The sequence below is a fragment of the Delphinus delphis genome, chromosome 8 (genome assembly GCF_949987515.2).
Source record: "Delphinus delphis chromosome 8, mDelDel1.2, whole genome shotgun sequence".
NCBI classification, from domain to species: domain Eukaryota; kingdom Metazoa; phylum Chordata; class Mammalia; order Artiodactyla; family Delphinidae; genus Delphinus; species Delphinus delphis.
This window is the reverse complement of record NC_082690.1, coordinates 108,581,404-108,593,813: the sequence shown is the minus strand read 5'-3', so window position 1 is coordinate 108,593,813 and position 12,410 is coordinate 108,581,404. Positions and strand designations below refer to the sequence as shown.

At 62.4% G+C, this 12,410-nt stretch overlaps 1 protein-coding gene across 3 annotated transcripts in view; it reads left to right on the top strand.

Annotated features, from left to right (window-relative positions):
• KCNQ1 (potassium voltage-gated channel subfamily Q member 1) overlaps positions 1-12,410 on the top strand; it is a 348,947-nt gene that overhangs the window by 101,592 nt on the left and 234,945 nt on the right. For 2 of the 3 annotated variants that reach the window (XM_060019498.1, XM_060019497.1), the window contains 3 exons: positions 1,134-1,244; positions 4,565-4,687; positions 5,635-5,779. In XM_060019498.1, the coding sequence (XP_059875481.1) occupies positions 1,134-1,244; positions 4,565-4,687; positions 5,635-5,779 (379 nt within the window). Of the gene's footprint in view, positions 1-1,133; positions 1,245-2,234; positions 2,331-4,564; positions 4,688-5,634; positions 5,780-12,410 lie in introns of all 3 variants that reach the window. The other variant, XM_060019495.1, reaches the window with a different exon arrangement.

The window sequence follows — 12,410 nt, the reverse complement described above, 5'->3', positions numbered from 1 at the left end:
TCCTTCCCGCTGCCCGGGCTCTTGGTCCCTCCTGCTTCCTGAGGACATCTCGCCTCTGCCCCGGGGCTTCTGAGCCGTCCTGTGTGCCTGTCCCTGTCCGCGTGGACACGTGTGCGGGCCCCAAGGACCCTGCTGTAGAAGCCGCCGCCTCCCGCCTGGGCCTTGTTCAGTGGAATCTGTGAAATGGGCCTCCCCAGGCCCCGCTCCCCGCCGGTCTCAGCGGGCAGGGGGGTCTCATGGAGGCTCCGTGCACAACTTCCCGAGCTGCCAGGGGCCGTCCTCACTTGGCCTGGGCTGGGGGCCCTGGAAGGGGGAAGCCGGGCTGCCTAGCACAGGGCTGGCGAGACCACGGGTTGAGCGCGTGTGCTGACGGGATGAGCAAGGACTCTGGGCGCCCTGGTCCCCCTGCCAGGCGCAGAGCTGGCTCCTCACGCACCCGGACCCTGGCGTGGACAGGTGTGGCCGCGTGGCCGGCACAGCCAGGGTGGGCTCTGCGTCCCTGCAGGATGGCGTTGGCGGGCTCACGCCGGAGGCCCCGCCGGGGAGCAAGCCTCAGGTGGCAGCAGAGGCAAGCCTAGGGTGGGGGTGGGGTGGAAGCAGCCCCTCAGTCCCACTGTCCCGGCACACGCCCTGGACAGACAGCTCCCCCACGTAGGAGGAGGCTCTAGCTGCGTCTGATTCCCTCCGAGCAAAGGGCAAACGCAGCATCTGGTGCCTGGGGTGGCGTCAGGAAGTGGCGTGTCGTCGTCGTGGCCGGGCTCTCTGGGGAGGGTGGGCCTCTGTGGGAGCTTCCGGCTTCCTGGGGGCCGGAGCACAGCGACATCGGTGGCCCGGTTGGCAGGCCTCCTGGGGACGGAGCAGGGGTGGGGCGGGGAGGCTACCCCCGTCGGCGCCGAGCGCCCGTGTGTACGCTGGGGCTCGCTTCCTCTGCGGCGTTAGCCTGGGGGACCCAGACCCTGCGGGCTCGAGCACCGTGCTCTCAGCCGCCCGGCCGCTCGGTGCTGGGCTCTCTCGCTGGCCTCTGTTGCGCGGTGACAGGTCTCGGATGGAGCGCGGGGCTCAGGCTGGACGGACGGACGCCCGCCCTGAGGTTCTGGGGCTTGCGTGCCGACCGCTGTCCCTCGTCCTTGCAGGTGACGGTCACCACCATCGGCTATGGGGACAAGGTGCCCCAGACGTGGGTCGGGAAGACCATCGCCTCCTGCTTCTCCGTCTTCGCCATCTCCTTCTTTGCGCTTCCGGCGGTAGGTGCTCTGTGTTGGGGGGCCTCTCCACAGTTCCTCAGCCTCCTCCGGGCTCTGGGGCTGGCAGGGGGGGCCCTGTGAGCAGACCACCCTCAGGGGGTGCATTCAGGCCCCAGCTCGCCCGCCTCAGAGCCTCTGGAGGCCGCCGCCTTCCTGTTCCCGGCCCCCGGCGGGTCCTTTGCAAGTGTGGGCCGCGGCGATCGCCAGGCCTCTCGTGGCAAATAGCGGGGTGCAGGCCGGCTCGTTCGGCCGCTGAGGCTAGCGGTGAGGTGCCCGTGGTGGCTGCCACAGACCCGCAGAGGGGCCAGCCGTGAGGGAGGGAGGGTCCTGCACTGTGGCCTGGGTGGCTTTGAGCCCTGTTCTTCCTGGAGACCGTAGAGTCTTCTAGTTCACTCTGTATGTAGGCGCCTGGTAGGTGTGTGGCCATACCGTGTGTGTGTGCACTGCATGTGCCCGTGTTACACATCACGCAGTCTGTCTGTGTGTACGTACCGTGTGTATCATGCACACGTGCTCCGTGTGCATCTGTGTGCGTGCGTATTGTCTATGCACGTGTCACATAGGTATACATACCGCATGCACTGTATGCGCTGGTGCATGTGTGCCACACGTATGTTCTCTGTGTGTGGTCGTCCTTCATGCACGGCACGTGTGTGTTGCGGGTGTGTCTGTCCGTGCACGTGTGTGTCACAGGCTGTGGTGTAACGTGTGTATGCGTGTACACATAGAGCGTATGTGTGTGTGTGTGTGGCTTGATCCCCTCTGCGGACAGGGAGCTCCCCCTGGTGAGCCGGCCCTTTCCATCCCGTTAGCAGTCCTGGGGGGGTGGGGGCAGCAGTGGGTCCTGCTTGGGTGGGGCTGCCCACGGGCTGGGCCGGAGGCGCCGACCTCCTCCACGGGGCCCGCAGCGCCAAGCAGGCCACCGGTGCCCAGCCCGTCTCTCCACGCCGCCGTCTGCAGGATGTGAGCCCTGGTTTCTGTTCCTTGCAGGGGATTCTGGGCTCCGGTTTTGCCCTGAAGGTCCAGCAGAAGCAGAGGCAGAAGCACTTCAACCGGCAGATCCCGGCGGCAGCCTCGCTCATCCAGGTGATGGCAGCCACCGCCGCGGCCTTGTCGCCGTCGTGTGGTGGTCAGTGTGCCCGGCCCTGTGTTGCCCGGGCAAGTACGAGCCGTGTCTGGTCTGGGAACGGCTCTCAGCCCTGAGCTGACCCGGCCCCCGGGGCCGCCGAGACCCTCTCCTGTGGACCCTCCTGAACACGGAAGGGCCGCGATCCGTGCCACAGACACGCCCACCTGTTGGAACTCCTGTCCTGGGAACCGTCGGGTGCCGATGGGGTGGGGGCACAGGAGCCTGGGAGCCCACCTTCCTCCATCCTGTGGGCCAGGCCGGGGGACTAGAAGGTGGCCTGGCCTGTCCCGGATTTGGTCAGTCCGGTGGGCCCTTGGCCTCCAGCTGCAGCGGCCGCCTGGTGCCTGTCTTCTCCCTCCTCTGTGGCCAGCCCCCGACTCTGCAAGGGAGGACTTGGAGCGAAGAGTAAGGGGTCCGCAGGTGGCCGTTCCCCCCCCAGGGTCAGGGGTCAGGGCCTGCTTGTGCAGTACTGATGCTTGTGGGCCATTCCCAGCACCCACGGGGCTCAGTCCTCCCGGCCGATAGGAGGTGAGGACCGGTGACCCAACGGCACGGGCTGCGCTCTGGACTGACGGGCCAGCTTCACTTTCTGAAGGCCCGGCTGCTGCCCCTACAGGGCCCGGGGCTCACGGTGCCGGGCCTTGAGGGCGGGGCAGGGGCTGCAGGTTTCTGTGATGAGGCTGTCCCGTCAGGTTTCTGTGATGAGGCTGTCCCAGAGGCTCCCAGCCCGAGAGCAGTGGGAGAGGAAGGTTCCAGAGGCGGGCAAGCAGGCAGGCGGCCCCGAGCCCCTGGACGCTGGGCTCTGAGACCCCAGGCTCCTGGAACAGCCTGGAGGACTGGGCGGCCCTCTCAGTGCCAAGCAAGGCCCGGGCACAGGGACCTCTGGAGGCTCGTGTTCCAAGGGTGTCGGACGGCGGCCGCCCGGGGCTGAGGACAAGGCGGAGTGGGCGCGGGGCTACGGGAGGGGTGGCCGGGCAGGGGCCCGGGGCAGGGCTGTCACCGCGTGCCGGCGTGGGCGTGCGGCCCTGCACAGCCTGGACCCCTCTGGGCACCCAGAGCTGAACGGCCCCCGGAGACCGTCTGGGGTCACGCCGGCGACTGCAGCCCAGCCGGGGCCTCTATCCTGTTCCTCGTAAGCCTGTCCGGAACCACCGTCTGGGGCCGGACGCTAATCCTGCCCCGGAAGGAAGTGAAGGCAGCAGCCGTAAAGCTGGGGGCCCGGCCCCCGCTCAGGCCTGGCTTTACGGCGCCACAGCCTCCTCTCGGGGAGACCGTAAATCAGGCTGCAGATGGCCTGCCCGCGGAGGGGGCGCACTGACTTCCCGTGGGGCGTGTGTGCGGCCTCACACGAGCCTCCCAGGAGGCGGGAGAGGCCTGGAGCGGGGCCTGGAGGGCGGGGCTGGGCTGAGGGGGGGCGGGGGGGCCGGGGGCGGGGCCTGGAGGGCGGGGCTGGGCTGAGGGGGGCGGGGGGGCCGGGGGCGGCATGTCCGCTGGGTTCCCATCGCAGAGGTGGCATCACTGTCCCAGGAGCCCTCCCCGGCCCCCGCCCGGCATCTCTCTCTCCAGCGCCCGTGGCCGGCAGTGCCGAGGCCCTCAGGGTGCATCCTCCTACGAGGCTCCTGGCGCCCCCTCCAGCCCCACCACCAGACGTGGCCTCCCCTTGGGTCTCCTCCTCCAGGCCACACCCTGGTGGTAGTTGCCGTGGGCATCTCTAGAGTGAAGGCCTAAGACCTTCACCCCCAGGCCATCTGGAGGCCCCGGAAACTGTGGGTTCCTGGGGGCTCTGCCTCCTGGACACTCAGCCCCGCCTCCTGCTGGCCCTGGGGGCCCTGCCCCTCCACGCCCCCAGTGACCTCTCCCCTGCGGCGTCCCCGAGGAGAGGCCGGCGACCAGGACGGAGGGCGGGGGCCCTGCGGGGGAACCGGCAGGTGGAGGTGGGCGCAGACGGACTGGGGCTCACAGGCCCCTGTGGTGGCTGAACCGCGTGCGACCGTCCATGAGGCTGTGGGCTGCAGAAGGGAACAGGCTGTTGGGGGTGGGGGCAGGCCCTGAGCCTGGGGAAGGGGCTGGTGGCCAGGAAGCCCCGTGGTCTTGCCAGAAGGGGGCCCAGGCAGGAGTGGCGGGCCGCAGCTCCCTGGGAGTCCCCGTCGGGGGCTCCGCGGTGACAACCACTCCCTTCTGCTGGTTTCAGACGGCGTGGCGGTGCTACGCGGCCGAGAACCCCAACTCCTCCACCTGGAAGATCTACGTCCGGAAGCCGCCCCGCAGCCATGCTCTGCTCTCCCCCAGCCCCAAGCCCAAGAAGTCTGCCATGGTAACCAGCCCCCCCCCGCTGCCGCCAGGATGGGGCACTCACACACGGGCGGGGAGGCCATGCGGCCGCAGCCCACGGCCAGGATTTGACTCTGGTGCTTCAGCCCGGCGTGGCCCACGGCACTGTGGGCACTGGGGGAGTACACCCCGTGCTGGGCTCCTGCCATCCCGGTGTCCCCAGGCTTGGGGGCTTGTAGGACTGGCTGCTCCGTGGCCAGGGCTGTGGGAGGTCCCGAGGAAGTACCCCGGGAACAGGACGGGCTGGATTCTGGCCAGCTGCTGGGAGAAGGCTCTTGAGAGGGCCTTGGTGTTGGGCTTTCCATGCTGGACCTGGTGGGCCACAGGGGCTGGAGGTGGCATCCTGGCTCAGGGAAGAGGGTCTTGTGGTCATAGGATAGGGGAGCTCGGGCAGACTTGAGGCAAGAGTCTCGTGCACGAAGGGTGTGGCCCGCCCCGACAGAGCTCTCCTTCCTGGCCCGCGCCCACGCGCGCGCCATCCGTGGAGAGACGCAGGCTCCCAGGTTCTGGCTGCCTCTGGAGCCTTTGCACCTGCTCTTTCCTCTGCCAGAAGGTTCTCCCAGATCCCAGCATGGCCTGCTCCCTCCAGGCCGCCTCCTCAGGGAAGCCTCGGCTGGCCTCAGTCTGTCTGCCCGCCCTGCCCCGCTCTAACTCCCCGCTGGTCACAGCCCTCGTTACCACCTGCCCTGGGGTATTCCTGTGTGTTTATCTGCTGGCTAGTTTCCTGTCTGCCTGCCCCCAGGCTGTGAGCTCCCAGGGCAGCCGCTGGGCAGAGCCCCTCTGGCAGCATCACACGCTGCAGCCCCCTCTGCCTGTGTGGGAGGGCGCTGGCCTGGGCCCTGGCAGGTGCCCCAGAGGTGGTCTGGGGCCAGCAGACGGCCTGGCAGACGACACCCAGGAACTGACAGTTTTATTGTCTGGTTTTTTTAGGTAAAGAAAAAAAAGTTCAAACTGGACAAGGATAACGGGGTGAGCCCGGGAGAGAGGATGCTGACGGTCCCGCACATCACTTGCGACCCCACTTCGGAGGAGCGGAGGCCTGAACACTTCTCGGTGGACGGCTACGACAGTTCTGGTGAGAAACCTTCACACAGGGTGAGGGGTGGGGACAGGGCCACGCCCAGCTCTGACCCAGGGCTGCTGGGGCCTCTGGGGTGTCCGGACGCCCCCTTCTCCCCCTAGCACTTGCTCCTGTCCTGTGGACAGCTGGTATTGTCATGTCTGCCCCCGCTGGCCCGCTATCACCCGCGGACGTTCTCTTCTGTTCTGGGCTTCTGGGAGCCAGGCCCTGCCTCGCTCGTGCTGTGTGGCTGGCGCCCCAGGTCTGGCAGAGAGGAGGTGGCCCGTAGTACACGTTGGCCCCCATTCCAGGTGGAGTGGGGCTGGGGGTCCTGAGCCAGCACCGTGTGTGCCTGCGGCTCTGCCCCCCTCGACACTCTGCGCCCTTGTTCCCTGTCACTTCTGTGTCCATCCCTCCCCTCCTGGACCTCTTCCCGGGACCCCCAGAGTGTTCCCGCGTCCGCCAGAACGTTTCAGCTTACTGGTGGTTGCAAGGGTGGTGTCACTGTCTCAGCATGGCAGAGGGTGGTGAGTTCACGTCGTGCTCATGGGCGGCTGGCACCCCGTCCGCCTGGTGCTGGCTTTGTGGGCGGCCAACCCGTGATGTACCCTCCCGCATCTGGTCACTGCTGGCAGAAGGGCAGAAAGTGTTCTGGAAAGGAGCCACGGCCTCTCCCTGCTCCCAAGGCTGCCTGTGGACGTCCTCTCTGGGAGCTGGGCGTGCAAGACCGAGCCTGGGCGCCCACCCTGCTGGGCGCTGGGCTGCCCAGGGCCTCCTCACACACCGTCGGGATTCTGGCCCGGCCGCCTCGCCGACGGGCCCCTGGGTCGCGTTGCCTGCCTGCCCGCTGGAGTGGGTACAAAGGACAATTGTGACAACGGCTCCGGATTTGGGGCAGGACCATTGTCGCGATGCAGATGGGGGCTTTCTGCAAATGCTAAAGCGCAGGTCGGGCGCGGGGAGGAGCGTCGCTCGCTGGTGGCTGAATGCGGAGCAGCCCGAGACGATGCGTCCATTCAGCCTGCTTGGCGTTATTAAGTCCTCAGCGATGTCTGCGGAATGTTAATGAGGTACAAGTGCCGGGAAGTCGGGCGCCTTTTGTGGAATGCTCCCGCACGGAGGAGTTTTTTCTTTCCTGCCAACGCGATAAGTCAGCCCAGCCCAGAGCCACCGGATTTCTGGAGCCTGAGCTGTCGGCCTGGGTCCCGTGGGTTACCTGACACTCCTGAACCCTCCTCACCCAGAGGCTCTCAAGAGCCCTGGTGTGGGCGAAGGGGCGCTAATCCCGGGGCCAGATGCCATCACTGGGAAAGGCCTGCAGGCCCAGCTCCCACGCGCTGGGGCGCAAACAGCCGTGCTGAATTCCACCGCCACGCCAGTCCCAGGCCTTGAACCTGAACCTCAAGGATGGGGCGTGCGGGACAAAATCACCTCTGTCCCAGCACGCGGTACCTGCCCGTGCGCCCGCCTGCCCCCCTGCCCACGGCACCTACCAGCCCAGGGTATCCCCTGCCCACGGCAGTGCCCGCCCGCACACCTCTCCCCCACCTCAGTGATATCTCTCTGTGTCTCAGGCTCGCAGCTTCTCTGGGCTCCTGTCCTGCGACCCTCAGGCCCCGTGTCCCAGGCAGACCTGCTCCCCCTCGTTCGTGGGTTCTAGGGCCTTGTCTGAGCCGCTCTGATTTCCGGGTGGATGCCCGTCTTCAGGGAAGATCTTGTGAGCGGTGACAGGTGGCCGGTGCGGCCCGGGTCCCTCCTGCACGGCGCCCACCCCCCTGCAGGTTCCGGTCACTCGGTTGCTCGCGCCATCCTGACTCTCCAGGGACTGTTCGCGCTCCTTGACATCCAGGGAGGAAGAAAGGCGACAGCAAGAGGGCAGAGTGTGTGGGCCTCTGAGGGCTGAGTACCTGGCTTGAGCCCGGCAGGTCCGGGAAGGCTTCTAGGAGGAGGTGACATCAGGGCTGAGTGGAACTGGCTGGGAGGGCGAGGAAAAGCCAGCGAATGGCAGGAGTATCTTGGACAGAGGTGTTCGGGGGCCAGCCACACCTCTGCGTGTCTGCCAGGTGACCTGGGCGTGGCACGCGGTGTCTGCGTTGGGCGGGTGCTGACCTCACCCACCTCACACAGATGCCTGCGGGGCTTCTTCACCAGTCTGGCGGCCTCGGGCATGAGTCGTGACCCGGACCCAGCAGGCATTGGACGGGGCAGGTTGTGGAGGCCACGGAGCAGGAGTGGCCATGGGTTAGCCCTGTGCCCTGCGTGGTTCCTTGGGGTGGCACGCACGGGGCAGCGGGCAGGACTTGATCAGGGCCCACAGGCGAGACTCGGTGGCGGGCCAGCCCAGGGCCTGCAGCCATGGTGTTGGGGTGCGGGTAGGGGGAGCCAGGAGCCAGCTGGAGGTGGGACCTGTGACCTCAGGGGCTCCCGGGGTGACGGTGGAGCTGTGGGGGGTGGGGTGGGGGCGGGGTGAGGACACCAGGTGAAAAGAGCGCTCTCATCACAGAGACTTCAGACAGAGAATTTCGGAGAATGATGGGCCTGAAGCCCACGTGCCCCGCTCTGTGGAGGGACCACGTCCACGTCGGAGGCGTGGAGGCCCTGCCTGCTCTGGGGGTTTGTGGCTCCTGTTCACGTCTGATGGGCTTCGCCGGGGGTGGCGGGATTCCGATCCTCTTGCCTTCTGCGTGTGGAGGCCGTGCAAGTCGATTCTGTCCTGACGGCCTGCCCGTCCCATCGGTCAGCAGCTGCTCCTTGCCTCCCGCACCCCCTCCCCCCCATCACCCTCCCGTTTCACGGGCCCTGCTGCCCCGTGTTTGGCTTTTGCCTTTGTAAACAGTCCTCTGCGTTAGCTGCTTGTCCTGACGCTACAGGAGTGTGTTTGCCGACAGATTTGCGAGTTTTCTGTCTCTCAGTCTGGGTTTAGTTTCCTTCCTCCTGAAGCCTGTGCTCTCTTCCGGGATGGTCTGTCGACGGCCTGCTCAGTTTCTGCTCGTCTGAAATTTTTGTATTTTGCCTTTGCTCTTGGACAATGGTTTAGTTGTGTAGAACATCACAGGCTGAGATCTGTATTTATTTTAATAGAAAAAATTTGTTTTAATTGAAGTATAGTTGATTTACAGTGTTTCAGGTGTACGGCAAAGTGATTCAGTTACACACACACACACGCACACATATATATATATATATATACATACACATATATATATTTATTCTTTTTCAGATTCTTTTCCGTTATAGGTTATTAGAGGTCTGTATTCTGTCTGAGCAGGCTGGAGATCCACCACCGTCTCCCGGCTGGTGTGCCCTGTTGAGCTAACTGACAGTCCTTTGTAGGTGACCCTTCCTCCCGTCTGGTGGCCTTGAATACCTTCTCTTTGACTTTGGTGTTCCATCGTTTCACTGTAGTCAGTCAAGCTGGTGGATTATTTTTACTTGTCCTGCCTACAAGGTGTCGTGATTCCTGAATGAGGGTCTGTGTCCTGCGTCAAGTGGAAAATCAGCCCCACCGTGTCCTAGAACAGTACCTCCCCTAACTGCTCTGACCTCGCCTGGAAACTTCCACTTGCCCCTCCAGGTCCATCCTCCTCGGCGTCTCTCAAACCCGCCGTCTCGGTCTTCCTGTGCTGCATCCCCAGCACAGCTTCTTCGTGGTTTCCTAACTCTTCCCGGGTGCCAGCCGGCGAGGTGTGTATTTCAGTTGCCACCTGGTTTTCCATTTCCAAATGTCCTCATGTGAGGGGCTCACCTGCTTGGTCTTAGCGTCTTGTATTTTCCTCCCGTTGGACGACAGAGCTTTGGATTCTTCAGCCCCTCGAACGTGCTCATCTCCTCGTACCCCTCCTGTCCCTCCCTCACCTGCGCCTCTTGGAGAGTCCGATTCTGTTCGCGGTGGACTCTCTGACGCTTGCTTCTTCGTGGGTCCCGGCGTAGGCTGTGATTGTGGAGGTTCCCATGGGTTCCCGGGGGCTCTGGAGAGGTGATCCCGCGAACCACGCCAGGACACGCGTGGGGTTGGTTTAGAGGTGTGGGGTTTTCTAGACAACCCGTGTCACGTAAGCACAGAGCCAGTGTCCCGTAAGGGCGAGCCTAAGCACACCACCACTTACGCTCCAGGAGCGCAGGCCGCGGCAGGGGAGCGTCCTTCCCCCGCTGGCCGACGCGAGGGCTTGGCTGGCTTTTGTCTGGCTTTGGGGTGGAGTTTGGTCTGCGTCACCCTTTGGTTCTTGGTTCTTGGTTCAGCTTTTCGATGTGGAGCCTCAGCTGCCAGTTCTTGCTTCCTGCTGCTTCCAGGGGTGGCCTCTTCCCCTCGGGGGGCAGTAAGGCCCACACTGGGGCTCCTCAGGTGGGCAACCCCTAGAGGCCAGCGGGTCAGAGCCAGGGCGCACCTGCTCCCCTGTTGGCCATGGGGACACCCCCTTCCCTGTCAGGTGAGCTCAGCAGAGCCTGCGGGAGGTTGGCTCTGTTCCGGAACTTGCAGAGAGAGGCTTTTCATGGCATCAGGCCCACTTATTGGCAGAAATGGAAGTCCTCCTCTTGGTGACAGACAGAGCTCTTCCCGGCGAGGAAGGCTGGGAGCCCCCGCTGGCTGGGGCTGGGCAGTGGTGCTTCAGGTTGGAACTTCCCTGGGTGCCTCTCGAATCACCCGGAGAACTTTTAACAGACTCAGAGACCTACCCCTCAAGATTTTGAGTCACAGTGGCTGTAGGGAGGCTCAGGAATGTGTGTCGGTAACAAGCCCCTAGGTTACCTTGAAGCATGTGGTCCGTGGACTGGTGTAGCCCTGAGGGCGAGGTTCTCCTTCTGTGACATCCTGGTCTGTGTCCGCCTCGGTCTCACCTGGGTCAGAGTTGCCTTGCTCAGGACAAGAATAGGGTCCCAGGCGCCCTCCTGACATCTGCCCCTCTGTTCTGGTCTTGGGGTGTGACGATCCCCCTGGCTCTGGGGAGGACTTGTGGTCATAACTTCTGGTGACCATCCTGGTCACCGCACATCACTCATGCAGCCTCGGGGTCCCGAGGAGGTGGTCCCCGCAAGGTCTTGCAGGCTGGGGCCTGCGACTCCTCCAGTGGGTGTGGGGGTCTGGCGGGGCAGGAGACGAGGCCCGACGAGCTCTGTGGGCATGTTCTGAACTCGCAGACCAGAACCTTCTCACGGGCTCTCCCCCAGGCTGCTCACTCCCGTCCCCTCCAAGCTGCCCCAGGGCTTCACTGAGGATGGTCTCTCTGTATCTCCCTCACTGTCTTCCCCCCTCCCATCTGCTCTGTACAGCCAGTGAGCAGGTGAACAAACGTGCCTGCTTATGCCACCCCCCCAGGATTCCCTGTCCCCTCGGGGCTGCCGTCTGGATACCTCTGGGTCTCGTGGTAGCCTGGCCCTCACTCATCGTCCCAGCTCTGCACCCCCCGCCTGCACCCACAGCCAGGCTTTTCCACCTGGACCCCTTTGCCCGAAGGTCACCCCATCACGGCCCATCTCTTCATGACCAAAAGATGGCCACTCCCAAATTTCAAGAGATTTTATTTCTGCTTAAAAACATGGCATATGCTCATTATAGAGCCTATGAAACATACACACGAGAATAATGAAGAAAAATCATCCCCTGTTGTCTCACTGCCCAGAGTAGCAACGGTTAGGCTTTTGACAGAAGTCCTGTCTCCTTAGTTTTAAAGAATAGACACACCTGGGTTGGTTCCACCTACACTATCCGTATTGTTCCTGCTTTTATCACTTACTGTGATACGAGTGTACAATTGATTTTTTGCTGTGTCCAGTCAAACGTTTACACCAGTGATCTTGTGCTCCTGGTGTGCTGCCTTAGGGGAGGGGGCTGCAGGCTAATTTGGAAATACGATGGGCAAGGATTCCCTGATGTGTTTCTGATTTTGTGGGGATTGGATCCAGCGTTTTACTGTTTTGATTGGTGGTGTTCCTGGCTTTTAAACTCTGTCAAAGACACAACAAAATCCCAAACTAGAGAATATTTAGAAAAATAATAACAGAAGTACTCCGTATCGGATCCTATAATATATAAAGTATTTAAATGACTGTTGATTCGTAAGTTGGTATATCTAAATATGACTTCAAACCCAGTAGCCGGAAGGGAAAAAATAATGAATAATATGTAAAAGGAGAAAGAAACAGATCCAGGATGAGAATTGGGGATTTTAATACACCTATCTCAAAAGTTGATAGAACAAGTAGAGAGCAGAGCAGTAAGGATATAACTCTGACCAGTACTTTCAACCCAGTTGACCTGATGAACACTTACAGAACACTCCTCCCAACAATAGCAGAGAACATACTGTTTCCAAGTGTATGCAGAACATTTACCAAGATAGAAGCAGGTTCTGGACCATAAAACAAATCCCAGTACATTTAAAATGATTCAAGTGATATATAAAGTCTGTCCTCTGACCCCACAACGGAATTAAATTGAAAATCAATAAGAAAAAGATCTCTGGGAAATCCTCAAATATTTGGAAACTAAATAACATGCTTCCAGTAGGACAGGGTCAGAGAAGAAATCCAAATGAAAACTAGAAAAGATGTTGAACTCAATGAAAATGAAAACACAGCATATCAAAACGTGTGGGCTCTGCTAAGGGCAGCACCCAGGAAGCAGCACAGAGCACCAGCACGTGCGCTA